At 42.3% G+C, this 14,953-nt stretch overlaps 1 protein-coding gene across 1 annotated transcript; it reads left to right on the top strand.

Annotated features, from left to right (window-relative positions):
• The first annotated feature begins 830 nt into the window (after positions 1–830).
• On the top strand, positions 831–11,124 carry LOC111978860 (gastrula zinc finger protein xFG20-1-like). Its single transcript, XM_024009095.2, has 7 exons — positions 831–917; positions 2,262–2,464; positions 2,583–2,687; positions 2,773–2,868; positions 3,572–3,682; positions 4,723–4,849; positions 7,618–11,124. The coding sequence occupies exons 1-7, from the start codon at positions 896–898 to the stop codon at positions 10,563–10,565; spliced, it is 3,612 nt and encodes a 1,203-aa protein (XP_023864863.1). The 5' UTR covers positions 831–895; the 3' UTR covers positions 10,566–11,124.
• The last annotated feature ends 3,829 nt before the right edge of the window (positions 11,125–14,953 follow it).

Genomic DNA, 14,953 nt, shown 5'->3' with positions numbered 1-14,953 from the left:
ATGTTGCTTGTCAGCATTGTACAGCAACACATTGTCAATGTCCTTTACAAACTGCAAATGTAAGTCTACATGATTGAAATAAGCACAAAATAAGTAGCCCATATGCATTTTAAACCAGATGCTGCTGGAAGTGGTGTTGGAGGGCCAGTAGGAGGCACTCTTTCCTCCTGTCTAAAAATAATATCCCAGCTCAGTGTTTGGGGACATTACCCTTTGTAAGGTGCCATCTTTTAGATGGGATGTTAAACAGGTGTCCTGACTCTCTGTGGTCACTAAAGATCCTCTGGCACTTATTGTAGGGGTGTTAACCCTGGTGTCCTGGCTAAATTCCCAAATCTGGCCCTCATACCATCATGGTCACCTAATCATCCCCAGGTTCCAATTCCTCTCCCCTTKAACTATTCCCCMGGTTGATGCTGTAAATGAGAATGTGTTTTCAGCCAATTTACCTCTTAAAATAAGGGTTAAAAATAAATATGGAGTTTCACAATGAGTTACTATCCAGTAATGAATGTCCACAGATCTACTTTGCCCCATACATGTTACACACAACATAGAATAATTGACTGTTGTGAAAGCCACAAAATGTCAGCCGTTTTTTCCCCAAAGATGAATTATTGTATATTTATTCAGTAAATGTGTGTGTGTGTGGGGGGGGGGGGGTAAAGCTTTTTTTCCGGTAAAACGCTGCCCAGGAGGGCCCAATGTTATGAATAAAAAGTACAGTAGGTGGCAGTGCAATGTTGGTTACGACGTTTCAGCCAATGAATGAACAGAGACCAGTGTTTACGACCTTTTTACGACAGGTTCTTTATTTCCCGTGTTTACATACAAACCCTGTTCAATGCCAGAGAAGCCCAACGCTATATAGTTGCAAAAGCAAAAACGGCATCGGATGGAAGCTTTGACGAGAAACGGTTAGTAATGTTACTCTCATAGAAACTCATTCCTTGTCCGAGACCTAGCATACATTTGGTGTATAATTTTGTCTGAAAACGTTATTCATACGCTCCATTGTTTACATTTTGATGGCACGTTCTTTGAGGGTTGTGTAAAGCAATTTTGAAGTTCAGTTTGCATAATCTCACGAGTCTGATATTTAGAGGCATTTAATTCACATTTCCAACAACCAGCTGTAGTTATCTGTTCATATAGTAGAAATCCGAGAGAAATACTTGACCTGGAGGCGAAAGAAACGCACAGCTGTTTAGGCGAGGTGCTGGCTAGCGGAATGTAACGCTTGAAAAAGAAGTTGAGCTCAGATGCAATCATTTAATAACCCAACAACCAACGTTTCGACAGTCAAGCTGTCTCCCCCAGGGTATAATGACGAAAACTGCGGGTCACTAGTTTATATAGTGTCAAAGGACACACAGGTGTCTGTAATCATGGCCGGGTGTGGCTTGATATCATTGGTTGCTTTACAGATATAAATAGAACATATTAAAAAACATAAATGGATATACGATCATAGATACAATTTGGCTACATAAGCCTACAAACATTTACAATGATTAGCAAAATCACAAGAATGTTGCTACGATGCTCCGAGATTCGTACTTTTAATTTGCGCTTCGTTTTACCCATATCATTTTTACCACAAGGACAAGTTATAAGATAAATAACTGCCTTAGTGGAGCACTTGATAACAACTTTGTTTGGGATCTGTTTCCCTGTTTGGGGGTGTTTTGAAGGATCTACATTTGTAAGTGCCATTGCATTAAGCGCAGCCGTTACACTTGTAGTTTCCATCTGGAAGAGGCGCAAATAGACCTTGTGCAGTTGTATTGTCAGTAAATCAAGAGTTTTTACCAATTTATCTCTGAGATTTCTGCACCGCGGGAATACGACCAAGGGAGGGTCAGAAAATACATTCCCAATACTGTCATCGGATCTTAGAATTTTTCCTTGGACTACTCATAAGATACCTACAAAGAAAGGGTTATCAAAGAACAGGCTTATAGGAAGGTCTCTGTTATCCAGTTAACTGCATTTGAGCCTGCAGTAGGTTCCCCTATCATCTCTGTTATCCAGCTAACTGCATTTGTGCCTGCAGTAGGTTCCCCTATCATCTCTGTTATCCAGCTAACTGCATTTGTGCCTGCAGTAGGTTCCCCTGTCATCTGTTATACAGCTAACTGAATTTGTGCCTGCTGTAGGTCCCCCTATCATCTCTGTTTTCCCGCTATCTGCATTTGTGCCTGCAGTAGGTCCCCCTATCATCTCTGTTATCCAACTAACTGAATTTGTATCTGCTGTAGGTCTCCCTCTCCCCCTATCATCTCTGCGTCTGTTAGTTCCTCCACTGCGGCTGGTGTCTGCAGCTCTATGGCAAGTTGTTCAGCAGAGAGACGTAATGGACTACGGGTTGGTGGAGGAGTTTGTCACCACTGTGTTGGAGATAGTTCCTGATATGATGAGTTACAGGGAGAGAGTCCAACTCATCATGGGGCTGCGAGCACAGGTGAGAGATGGTGGAGACGAGGGAGCCTCCCAGAGTTCCTCAACTCTCGTCTCCTGATGTCAGTGCTCTGTTTTTTTTTTTGTTGGCCCACCCACCAGTCTAACTTTTACTTCATCAGCTGGTTCTGGAGTTGTGTCGCTCTGATCACCTAGCCAACCCTGAGACCATCCAGCCACACCTGAACAGGATGAACACCTGTATCATCACTCATAGTGACAAGGAGGTTAGTACTTCCCAGTAACAGATCAAGACTTGTAACGCTGCTACTTAGTTGAATTTATTGACTGAGCTATCCATACTTGCTGTAGATTTCTGATCCAGAGGTGGAAGCGTCAGAATCAAACTTCCTGAAGCTGATTCAAACTCTGCTGGAAGACCCAGTTGAGAAGGAACTCTTCTTTCAGGTCAGTGTTGTAACCAAGGAGCTGCTGATGATTTTAGATTTTATCTGATTAGGATCTAATTTAGTCCTCATTTGCTCTAATCTTCCAAGAGTCCTTGATGATGATGACTCCAAGAGTGAATGCTTTTACAAGGAAGTGAAACTTATTATTCGATTTTTTAAAGAGTACTGAATATTGGGCCTCCCGAGTGGCGCAGTGGTCTACGGCCTTGCATCGCAGTGCTAGCTTTGCCACTAGAGTTTCTGGGTTAGAGTCCAGGCTCTGTTGCAGCCGGACGCGACCCAGGAGACCCATGGGGCAGAGCACAATTTGGCCCAGCGTTGTCCGGTTTAGGGGAGGGTTTGGCCCGGCAGGGATGACCTTGTCCCATCGCACGCTAGTGACTCCTGTGGCGGGCCAGGCACAGCGCATGTTGACACRGTCGCCAGGCGAACGGTGTTTCCTCCCACACATTGGTGCAGCTGGTTTCCGGGTTAAGTGGGCATTGTGTCAAGAAGCAGTGAGGCTTGGTTGGGTTTTGTTTCGGGGGACGCACGGCTCACGACCTTCGCCTCTCCCGAGTCCGTACGGGAGTTGCAGCGATGAGACAAGACTGTAACGACCAATTGGATACCACAAAATTGGGTAGAAAAAGGGTAAAATTATTTAATTTTTTTAAAGGAAAAAAAAAGTACTGAATATCCTCTACTTGTTTGTTTCTTAGAGTGTGTTTCCAGAGGAATTTGGCCCAAAGTATGACTCAGCACTGCAAACTCTGGTGTGGGAGTTCCTCTCCAGGCTGGAGAAGCTGCTTCCAGCACCAACCCTTCAACAGGTACCATGCTAACATCTTATTACCTTCATCAGGGACCATGCTAACATCTTATTACCTTCATCAGGGACCATGCTAACATCTTATGACCTTCATCAGGGACATGCTAAAAAAACATCCTTTTACCTTATCAGGGCCATGCTCAACATCTATTACCTTCAGGGACCTCGTAAAATCTTCTTGACTTCCATCAGGGACCATTGACATTTGACCGATCTAGGACCATCTTCATCTCATTAAGGGACATGCTAACTGTATCTTCATACGACCTTTCATGACCTCTAGGGACCATGCTAACTTTTATTACCTTCATCAGGGACCATGCTAACATCTTATTACCTTCTCAGGAGGCCCATGCTAAATCATTTTAGACCGCTAGTCTATTACAACAGGGACCATGCTAACATCTATGACTTAATCGGGACCATCCGCTAACATCTTATTACCTTCATCAGGGACCATGCTAACTCTTTTACTTCATCAGGGCATGCTAACATTTATAGCCTTCATCAGGGACCATGGCTAACATCTTATGACCTTCATCAGGGACCATGCTAACATCTTATTACCTTCAATCAGGACCATGCTACATCTTGATTACTTCATCAGGGACCATGCTAACATCTTATGACCTTCATCAGGGACCATGCTAACATCTTATTACAGCGCATGCTAACATCTTGTGTTTGTCATCGGGCCCAGCATACATCTTATTACCTTCCATACCAGGGACATGCTAAGCATCTTATGACTTCATCAAGTGGACATAGTCATGCTAACATCTTATGTACCTTCCTGCAGCGGACCATGCTAACATCTTATTACCTTCATCAGCATACTGTCATAAAAGTTGTTTTTAAAATTCACTGTACAAAGATATTTGTCCTTTAAATGACAAATGCCCTTTAAGTGAATAACTAGATGCTTATAACAGAGTGAAAATATGCATAAAGAAACATTTCTTAAAAGCTACCACGTGTTTTTATGTTATAATACAACATAGGATACATTGGTCTTTTTAAAAGCCATTCTCTTCCCATTAGACTGCATCTTGGTTCCTACCTGATCCCTCTGTCTTGGAGGAGTGTGTGCAGTGTGTATCCCACCCTCAGCCTTTGAAGACCCTTCTCCAGCACCACAACAACACATGTGGACATGGAGACACTAATGGTAGGAGAAATAGACTTTGGACAGGAAATAATGTTATGTGATTTTAAACTTTTTCTGGAACCCTCTTCCCGACAGCTGAAGGTCCCGAAGCTTCTGCGCACTGTGGGGGATTCTTTACTTTACGCACAGTCTCTGCTCTAACTAGTAGAAAACCGCCGTTCACTTTGGACAGGAAATAATGTTATCAGAAAGCCTATAACATTTTAATGTTTGGCTTTAATTGTTTTAATATTGACTTTTTTTTCTTCTACTGTGTCTTCTGCTCTACTAGTAGAAAACCTCCCTTCACATTTCTGACTGTCAGACGTGAATGACAATTCTTAAAGTTTTACCAGTGCAACGTCCGTGCAGCATCTCTGCATACCAACCATTTCATCTCAGAGTTCATGGAGATATGCATTTGGATCTTCTTGAGTTGTACAGTGTTGTTTTGAATTAAGTAGCCTACAGTGAGCATTATACTATGCTTATTAACGTTATACTATTATATTTGGTTTTGTTATGTAATAGAGTTTTCATAACAATCGGTAATCAGGATTTTTGGACACCGATTGTCGCCGATTTAAAAAAATAAGTAATATATATATATATATATATATTTTTTACACCTTTATTTAAATATTTTTGGACACCGATTGTCGCCGATTTAAAAAATTAATAATATATATATATTTTTTTTTTACACCTTTATTTAAATATTTTTGGACACCGATTGTGGCCGATTAAAAAAATAAAATAATATATATATATATTTTTTTTACACCTTTATTTAAATATTGCTGTTACATTGTACAACCTTCAATGTTATGTCAGAATTATGTACAATTCTGGCAAATTAATTACGGTCTTTGTTAGGAATAAATGGACTGCTGCATATACCCTGACTGCTTGCACGGAACGCAAGATAATTGACACAATTTCCCTAGTTATAAGAAATTCATGTTAGCAGGCAATATTAACTAAATATGCAGGTTTAAAAATATGTACTTGTGTATTGATTTTAAAGAAAGGCATTAATGTTTATGGTTAGGTACACATTGGTGCAATGACAGTGCTTTTGTCGCGAATGCGCTTGTTAACTCATCACCCGTTTGGCGAAGTAGGCTGTGATTCAATGAGAAATTAACAGGCACCGCATCGATTATATGCAATGCAGGACATGCTAGATAAACTAGTCATATCATCAACCATGTGTAGTTAACTAGTGATTATGTTATGGTTGATTTTTTTTTTTTAATAAGATAAGTTTAATGCTAGCTAGCTACTTACCTTGGCTTCTTGCTGCCCTCACGTAACAGGTAATCAGCCTGCCACGCAGGCTCCTCGTGGAGTGCAATGTAAGGCAGGTGGTTAGAGCGTTGGACTAGTAACTGAAAGGTTGCTGGATTGAATTCCCGAGCTGACAAGGTAAAAATCTGTCGTTCTGCCCCTGAACAAGGCAGTGAACCCACCGTTCCTAGGCTGTCATTGAAAATAATAATGTGTTCTTAACTGACTTGCCTAGTTAGACTTAGGGATGCCACCCAACGGTTCCGTATTTCACTGAAAGAATAAACGTTTTGTTTTCGAAATGATAGTTTCTGGATTCGACCATATTAATTTCCAAAGGCTCGTATTTCTGTGTGTTATTATATTAGAATTAAGTCTATGATTTGATAGAGCAGTCTGACTGAGCGGTGGTAGGCAGCACCGGGCTTGTAAGCATTCATTCAAACAGCACTTTTGTGCGTTTGCCAGCAGCTCTTCGCTGTGCTTCAAGCATTGAGCTGTTTATGACTTCAAGCCCATCAACTCCCGAGATTAGGCTGGTGTAACTGATGTGAAATGGCTAGCTAGTTAGCGGGGTGCGCGCTAATAGCGTTTCAATCGGTGACGTCACTCGCTCTGAGACCTTGAAGTAGTTGTTCCCCTTGCTCTGCAAGGGCCGCGGCTTTTGTGGAGCGATGGGTAACGATGCTTCAAGGGTGGCTGTTGTCGATGTGTTCCTGGTTCGAGCCCAGGTAGGRGCGAGGAGAGGGACGGAAGCTATACTGTTACACTGGCAATACTAAAGTGCCTRTAAGAACATCCAATAGTCAAAGGTATATGAAATACAAATGGTATAGAGAGAAATAGTCCTATCATAACTACAACCTAAAACTTCTTACCTGGGAATATTGAAGACTCAAGTTAAAAGAAACCACCAGTTTTCATATGTTCCCATGTTCTGAGCAAGGAACTTAAACGTTAGCTACTTTCTTCTCCAACACTTTGTTTTTGCATTATTTAAACCAAATTGAACATGTTTCATTATTTATTTGAGACTAAATTGATTTTATTGATGTATTAAATTAAGTTAAAATAAGTGTTCATTCAGTATTGTTGTAATTGTCATTATTACAAATAAAATTTAAAAAATGGCCGATTAATCTGTATCGGCTTTTTTTGGTCCTCCAATAATCGGTATCGGCGTTGAAAAATCATAATCGGTCCACCTCTAGTTATGTAGAATACTATCATTATGTGATCTTGCAGACATTTGATTCAGACTTTGATTTAACTTGATTAAACAAGCACCATTCAMCAGAGCATCCTGTTCTCTAGGAGTAGAGGAGAGACAGCGTAGACTAGAGAATCCCGCACATGCACAGAATCTTCTGGACCTTTAGCCGTCGGGAAGAGGGGTCTAGAAAAGTCAGATCTGCAACCACTCCATATGAGGATATAACATGTTGGCCTTTAATGTTTATTTTTTATATATAGACTTTTCTTGTCATCCTGTTCCTCAGGTCTGTTTTCTGGCGACAATCAAATCCCAATCAAAGCTGACCCAGAGGTCCAATCAGAACCTGTGCAGCAATGTATGAGCCATGTCTCATCTGACATTGAGTCAGAGATGACCCCTTTGTTGGAACTGGGGATTGATTCAGACCGAACTGTAAATAAAGAGGTGGAGCCTGTGCACAAAGAGGTGGAGCCTGTGCACAAAGAGGTGGAGCCTGTGCACAAAGAGGTGGAGCCTGTGCACAAAGAGGTGGAGTCTGCTTCTTTAGAGGTAGGGCATATATACAATGAAACTACAGAAAAAAACATTAAACACAACACACCAGGTAAAGAGCTAGCAAAAGAGATTAAAAATAATACATATTTTCACCACCTTAACACTGACAGTGGTCTGAAAATCCAAGGAAAAGCCCACAGCAGCCAACAGGAAGTGCAGGACATTTCTTGTTTGTCTACTTCCTGTCAGCTCCATCAGCCAACAGTGCTGCTGCACAGACTTGACATTACTGATATGCTGTTACCTGTGTTCGAGGTCTCTTCAACACCGAGGAGAGAGAGGCTTCAGATTGACAAAGTAGGATCCCAAGGACAGAGCAGAGGACAGGTCAAATCACAAAAGAGTGAGAGGAATATCAATGAAGAGCCCTCTGATGGTCAACCTCAGTATTCTCTGGCCCCTGACCCATCCCCTCCCACAGGGCAGCCTATAAGAAGCAAGCGTGTCAAAATATGCTCCTTGTGTAGAAAGACTTTCAGCGAAGCAAAGGATTTGACGGCACACATGAGATCTCACAATGAGCAGAGCCCTTACAAGTGCACCCAGTGTGGACAAGACTTTGAACACCATGAGGACTTACAGAAACATCAGCAGAATGTGTGTGAGGAGGCAGCTCAACCAGAAGAGGACAACATGTCTACGACATCCATGGAGGATCAGACGGAGCTAGCATGCACAGAGCTATCGGAGTCGTCCAAAGCCAGGACATGCCGCGTGTGTCATAAAACTGTCTATAGTAGAAATTATTTGAGAAAGCACCTGAAATCCCAACATGGTCAACTCCTGAAGATACACAAGAAACACAAAACATTTTTCTGTTGCTCTTTGTGTAATAAGTCCTTTGGATGCAGAAATTATTTGAGAAAGCACCTGGAATCCAAACACGATGAACTCCTGAAGATGCATAAGAAACACAAAAATATTATCTGTTGCACTATGTGTAATAAGTCCTTTGATCTTTCTGAGCCAAACAAGTGTGAGGTGAACCAACAGCAACTCCCCAGGAAGGCACAACCAGAGGCCAACACACTTACAGCTGCAGTGATACCGCAGCCCTCAAGCACTACATCCCAGAACCCAACAACCTCCAATGCTCTGCCCATTCAGGCACAGTTCTACAATGACTACAGAACATGTCTTTTGTGCAGTGAAACTTTCGATACTGCAGAGACCATGAGAAAGCACCTAAGATTTCAACACAATATACTGTCTTACTTGTGCCACGATTGTGGGGAAAGTTTCCCAAGCAAATTAGATCTTCAGAAACACTCAAAGAATTGTTTGAGTATTCCAGATTCAAGAAAATGTCATGAGTGCAGGAAAATTACTTCTCAAACAACGCCACCGCAGGCAAAAATTTGTCTGGAGATGAACCAAAGACAACAGCAACTACCTGCAGCGGGAAATGCGATGGAGATCCCTCAGTCCTGCAACACAAACGTTAACTACTTAAATGACTTGCAGCAATGCCAGCCAAAGGAATGTGAGGAGATTCACTTTCAGAGAGGACAGCAAGACTGGAGCGAGGAGGTTGATCCAAACCAGCATCCAGAGGAGGTTGATCCAAACCAACATCCAGAGGAGGTTGATCCAAACCAGCATCCGGAGGAGGTTGATCCAAACCAGCATCCGGAGGAGGTTGATCCAAACCAGCATCCAGAGGAGGTTGATCCAAACCAGCATCCAGAGGAGGTTGATCCAAACCAGCATCCAGGGGAGGTTGATCCAAACCAGCATCCAGGGGAGGTTGATCCAAACCAGTATCCAGAGGAGGTTGATCCAAACCAGCATCCAGAGGAGGTTGATCCAGCGGACAGAAGCAGTTCTCTGGTTCCAAGGGAGAATGGGACAGATATTCCCCAGAGCCATAGCACTTCACCCCAGAACCCAACAACCTCCGATGCTCCCCCCACTCAGACGCAGCCACCTGGCATCTCCACCCCAGCCTCGCTAAAATCTAGAACATGCCCTTTGTGCTCAAAATGTTTTGCTTATAAAAAGACCATGATGCAGCATCTGAGACGTCATTCACAGGGTCAGGGACCCTTCATGTGCACCATATGTTCAAAGAGCTTTGGTACCGCCAGCGATTTGAAGAGACATCAGGGAATTAAGAGCGGTTGTGGGCCAAATCATCGTAATCTCGTCGTACCTGAGAATGCTCCCACAGAACAAAAAACTGTCTTCTCCTGCCCCCATTGTCAGGGACAGTACACGAGTGAAAAAAAAATGAAAGCACACATGGTATGTCACACAGGAGAGGGGTTCACCTGTAGGTTTTGTGGCAAGATATTTGCTGAAGATAAGAAATTACGCAATCATGTTCGTTCTCATATTGACAGACGACATCTATGTGACACATGTGGTAAAGATTTTACATCTCTGTCTAACTTGAAAAAACACACACTTGTACACACAGGAGAACAGCCGTACATTTGCACAGACTGTGGCAAAAGTTTTAGTCTGAAGGGTAACCTGAAAGTCCATCAACAGAGTCATACAGGAGAGCGGCCATTTGCATGCACAATGTGTAAAATACGCTGTTTCACTCAGACTCATCTAAAACGACATATGTTGAGGCACACAGGAGAGAAGCCTCATAAGTGTTTGGCTTGTGGGAAGACATTTCAACGGAAAAACACATTGAGGAAACATCAGCAAGATTCGTGTTCTTAGTTCTTGGCTTTTACACACTGCCTTCTGAGATGCAGACTCAGTCATACTTTTTTCGCTCAACATTGACAACATTTAGTTGATAACATTAATGGCTTGCAATTGGTTGTAGGTTCTAGTCAACAGACAAATAGGCATCCATCTTTTGCTACTCTCCCTTTTTGCATATTTGTAATATCTAGCAGTTTTGTGTGTGTATGTATGTATATATATATATATATAGTGGGGAGAACAAGTATTTGATACACTGCCGATTTTGCAGGTTTTCCTACTTACAAAGCATGTAGAGGTCTCTAATTTTTATCATAGGTACACTTCAACTGTGAGAGACGGAATCTAAAACAAAAATCACATTGTATGATTTTTAAGTAATTAATTTGCATTTTATTGCATGACATAAGTATTTGATCACCTACCAACCAGTAAGAATTCCAGCTCTCACAGACGTGTTAGTTTTTCTTTAAGAAGCCCTCCTGTTCTCCACTCATTACCTGTATTAACTGCACCTGTTTGAACTCGTTACCTGTATAAAAGACACCTGTCCACACACTCAATCAAACAGACTCCACTCTCACATGGGCCAAGACCAGAGAGCTGTGTAAGGACTCAGGGAATAAAATTGTAGACTGAACAAGGCTGGGGATGCGGCTACAGGACAATAGGCAGCAGCTTGGTGAGCAAGGAATAAACTGTTCGGCGCAAATTATTAGAAAATGGAAGAAGTTCAAGATGACGGTCAATCACCTCGGTCTTGGGCATCCATGCCAGATCTCACTCGTGGGGCATCAATGGATCATGGAGGAAGGTGAGGGATCAGCCCAGAACTAACCGCAGGACGCTGGTCCAATTTTGACTAAGAGAGCTGGGACGCACAGTCTCAAAGAAAACATTTAGTAATCACACTACGCCGATCATGGATTAAAATCTGGCAGTCGCACGCAGGTGACACTGCCTGCGGGGGGCTCAAGCCAACGCAAGGTGCTTTTTATAGCCAGGTAAGAGTTCAAAACAGGTGGCAGTTAATACAGGTATGAGTGGAGAACAGGAGGGCTTCTTAAGAAAAACTCACACGTCTGTGAGAGTGGAATTCTTACTGGTTGGTAGGTGATCAAATATTATGTCATGCAATTAAAATGCAAATTAATTACTTAAAGCATCATACAATTTGATTTTCTGGATTTTTGTATTAGATCCCGTCTCTCACAGTTGACGTGTACCTATGATAAAAAATGACAGACCTCTACATGCTTTGTAAGTAGGAAAACCTGCAAAATCGGCAGTGTATCAAATACTTGTTCTCCCCACTGTATATATTTATATATWTTTTTTTCTTCTCTGTTTTGTGTCAAATGTTGACTTTTTTTCTGTCAGCATTGTACAGCAACCCATAGACAATATCCTTTACAAACTGCAAATGTAAGTCTACAAGAGAGATTGAAATAAGCACAACATATGTAGACCGTATGCATTTTGAATGGAAACAAGTATACATTGTCACCCCTCCATTTTCTTATTCTGTTTAACAATGCTCATGTGTTGTGACCTTATTTACTATTATGTATTGATTTCTTCTTCAGTCTTTATGCGATGTGCACTGCACAGAACACAGGAAGTATAATCACTGAATTATCACTGAATTATTGTAATGTTTGTTGTCAGTTTAATCCTGTAAGGGATTGGTTGCCAACTGGCAATTTGACACAAATAAAATGTCATTCACCACAATCTGTTAGCATTTTTCCCCACACAACTCTGCCCAGTAGGGTGCAATGTTTTAAACATTTCAGATGGAAATGTGACTGTCCATGATCCATCCATTCCCTGTCTGCCCTGTCCTTTCCTTGTGTGCGCTACTGTTACAGTACAGTAGGTGGTAGCCATTTAATGAACACAGACCAGTGTTTACGAACTTCTTACAAAGGTTCTTTATTTCCTGTGTATACATCCACCTGGTCCGTGCTATCCGGGATCCTTGGGACGACTCTATCACCCCATTGAAGTAGACATTTATAAAATGGTAAGGGTTAAGGTTTTGTGCTCCCGAGTGGCGCAGCGGTCTAAGGAACTGCATCTCAGTGCTAGAGGTGTCACTACAGACCCTGGTTCGATTCCAGGCTGTATCACAACTGGCCGTGATTGGGAGTCCCATAGGGCGGTGCACAGTTGGCCTAGGTAGTCTGTCATTGTAAATAACTGACTTGCCTAGTTAAATTAAAAGGTTAGGTAGAGTTTAGGTTAGGGAGAGAGAGCACAGACCCATCCAAATCCTGCACTATACCAGAGATGCCAAACACCTATAGGGGCAAGCTTGTATTGTATTGGTGAATAGTGGTGAAAAAGTTGTGTGTGTGCGTGTTAACTGTAGGGGTACACATGATGCTGGAGATCGGAGGTGTCCCGGTGAGAGAAAGGCAAGTTCAGGTTGCCAGGATCAGAGTAGTGCAGAAGGTGTTGTATGCTGAGGCAGTGAAGAGAGTAGTAGAGGAAGATGGGTCCAGGGTGAGGGATCCTAAGAGGATCCCTGTGAGTAGGCCGAGGCCAATAGAGAGTGATAGGAATAACATGTGCCATTTTTTTTGGGGGCGTTTATGGTCATGGTTGTCAACTGTACCGCATGAATGGAACCTAAATCACAGAGGATAGATGTTGTGGGGGCAGCTGCAGAGAAGTACTTGGGTGTATGAGATTTTACTGCAGAAGAGTTACAAGGTGTTTTGAACGATAGCGTCCCGTCCTCCCAGGCTGCTGGCCTGGAGTAGGATCAGACAGGGCCAAAGTAGTGGTATAGTGCTGAGGTTTTAATGGGTGTAGGGTTAGTTGGTATAGTGCTGAGGTTTTAATGGGTGCAGGGTTAGTTGGTATAGTGCTGAGGTTTTAATGGGTGCAGGGTTAGTTGGTATAGTGCTGAGGTTTTAATGGGTGTAATGGGGTGTAGGGTTAGTTGGTGATAGTGCTGAGGTTTTTAATGGGTGTAGGGTTAGTTGGTATAGTGCCTGAGGTTTTTAATGGTGCAGGGTTAGTTGGTATAGTGGTGAGGTTTTAATGGGTGCAGGGTTAGTGGTATAGTGGTGAGTTTTAATGGGTGCAGGTTAGTTGGTATACGTGGTGAGGTTTTAAATGGGTGCAGGGTTAGTTTGGTATAGTGGTAGTTTTAATGGTGCAGGGTTAGTTGGTATAGTGGTGAGGTTTTAATGGGTGCAGGGTTTAAGTTGGTTTATGTTGGTGAGGTTTTTAATTGGGTGCAGGGTTTAGTTGGTATAGTGGTGAGGTTTTTAATGGGTGGCAGGGTTTAGTTGGTATAGTGGTGAGGTATTAATGGGTGGGCAGGGTTAGTTGGTAATAGTGGTGAGGTTTTAATGGTGCAGGGTTAGTTGGTATGTGGTGACGGTTTAATGGTGCAGGGTTAGTTGGTATCGTTGGTGAGGTTTTTAATGGGTGCAGGGTTAGTTGGTATAGTGGTTTGAAGGTTTTAATGGGTGCAGGGTTAGTTGGGATAGTGGTGAGGTTTTAATGGGTGAGATGGGCATAAGGGTTAAGTTGGTATAGTTGGTGAGGTATTAATGGATGCAGGGTTAGTTGGTAGGGCAATTTTTTCACTAAGTGTAATACATTCACACTATAGAAAGTACACCTAGAACATTTATTTGCGGACCGCCATAATACAAGAAGAAGAAGCCAGTAGCTACAGGGGCAAAATGAATAGTTGCGAATACAACGGCGTCGGATTGAAGCTTTGACGTGAGATGGTTTGTAAATGTTGCTCTCATAGAAACTCATTCCCTTTTCGAGACCTAGCAATAAAGTTGCTGTAATTTATATAATTTCCGCCTGTCACGTTTTTTTTAAAGTATTTTTTTAGTAAGTATAAGTATTACAATTGATGTATTTTGTCTGAAAATGTGATGCACGTGCTCCGTTGTTTCCATTTTGGTGAAAGATTACGTACTGCCTACTGTCGCAGAGGCGAAGAGAGAGAGATATACCTGTATTCTCCAGCAGGCGGTGTCACTCAACCAAGCAAGGAATTGTTTGTATGGAGGTGAAAGTAAGTGTCAATTTGGTTAACAAAATGGTATGGCTTATTTGCAATGTATGGCTTATTTGATCGAATAGAAGTTCCGTAATGCTTAGGTTGTTCACACCGCGTATTGCCCTCATTGCCATAGAATGGTCCACTTGATCTTGCCTCCTCATTGACCGCCTTCCATTTTTGAAGACATTTCATTTTCATTGTTAGAGTGGCCCACTACAGTATCTGGTTATATAATGGACAATTTGTAACCTGTAGTGTGTGTGTCTGAACAAGTATAAAACCAAGGTTGTTAATTTACTGTCACTGCAGTTTATGGAACGTTTCCTCGGGCGCAAAACTCCCCAGAAGCGGATTCTCT

Source organism: Salvelinus sp. IW2-2015, linkage group LG19 (genome assembly GCF_002910315.2).
Source record: "Salvelinus sp. IW2-2015 linkage group LG19, ASM291031v2, whole genome shotgun sequence".
NCBI lineage: Eukaryota > Metazoa > Chordata > Actinopteri > Salmoniformes > Salmonidae > Salvelinus > Salvelinus sp. IW2-2015.
This window is presented reverse-complemented; position numbering and strand designations above follow the sequence as displayed.

Excerpts from the sequence above, each read along its gene's own strand:
- LOC111978860 (XM_024009095.2), top strand. The coding sequence starts at position 896 with ATGGAAGCTTTGACGAGAAACG. Across the intron at positions 2,869-3,571 it reads AGAAGGAACTCTTCTTTCAG|AGTGTGTTTCCAGAGGAATT; the intron begins GTCAGTGTTGTA and ends TTTGTTTCTTAG. Across the intron at positions 4,850-7,617 it reads TGGACATGGAGACACTAATG|GTCTGTTTTCTGGCGACAAT; the intron begins GTAGGAGAAATA and ends CCTGTTCCTCAG.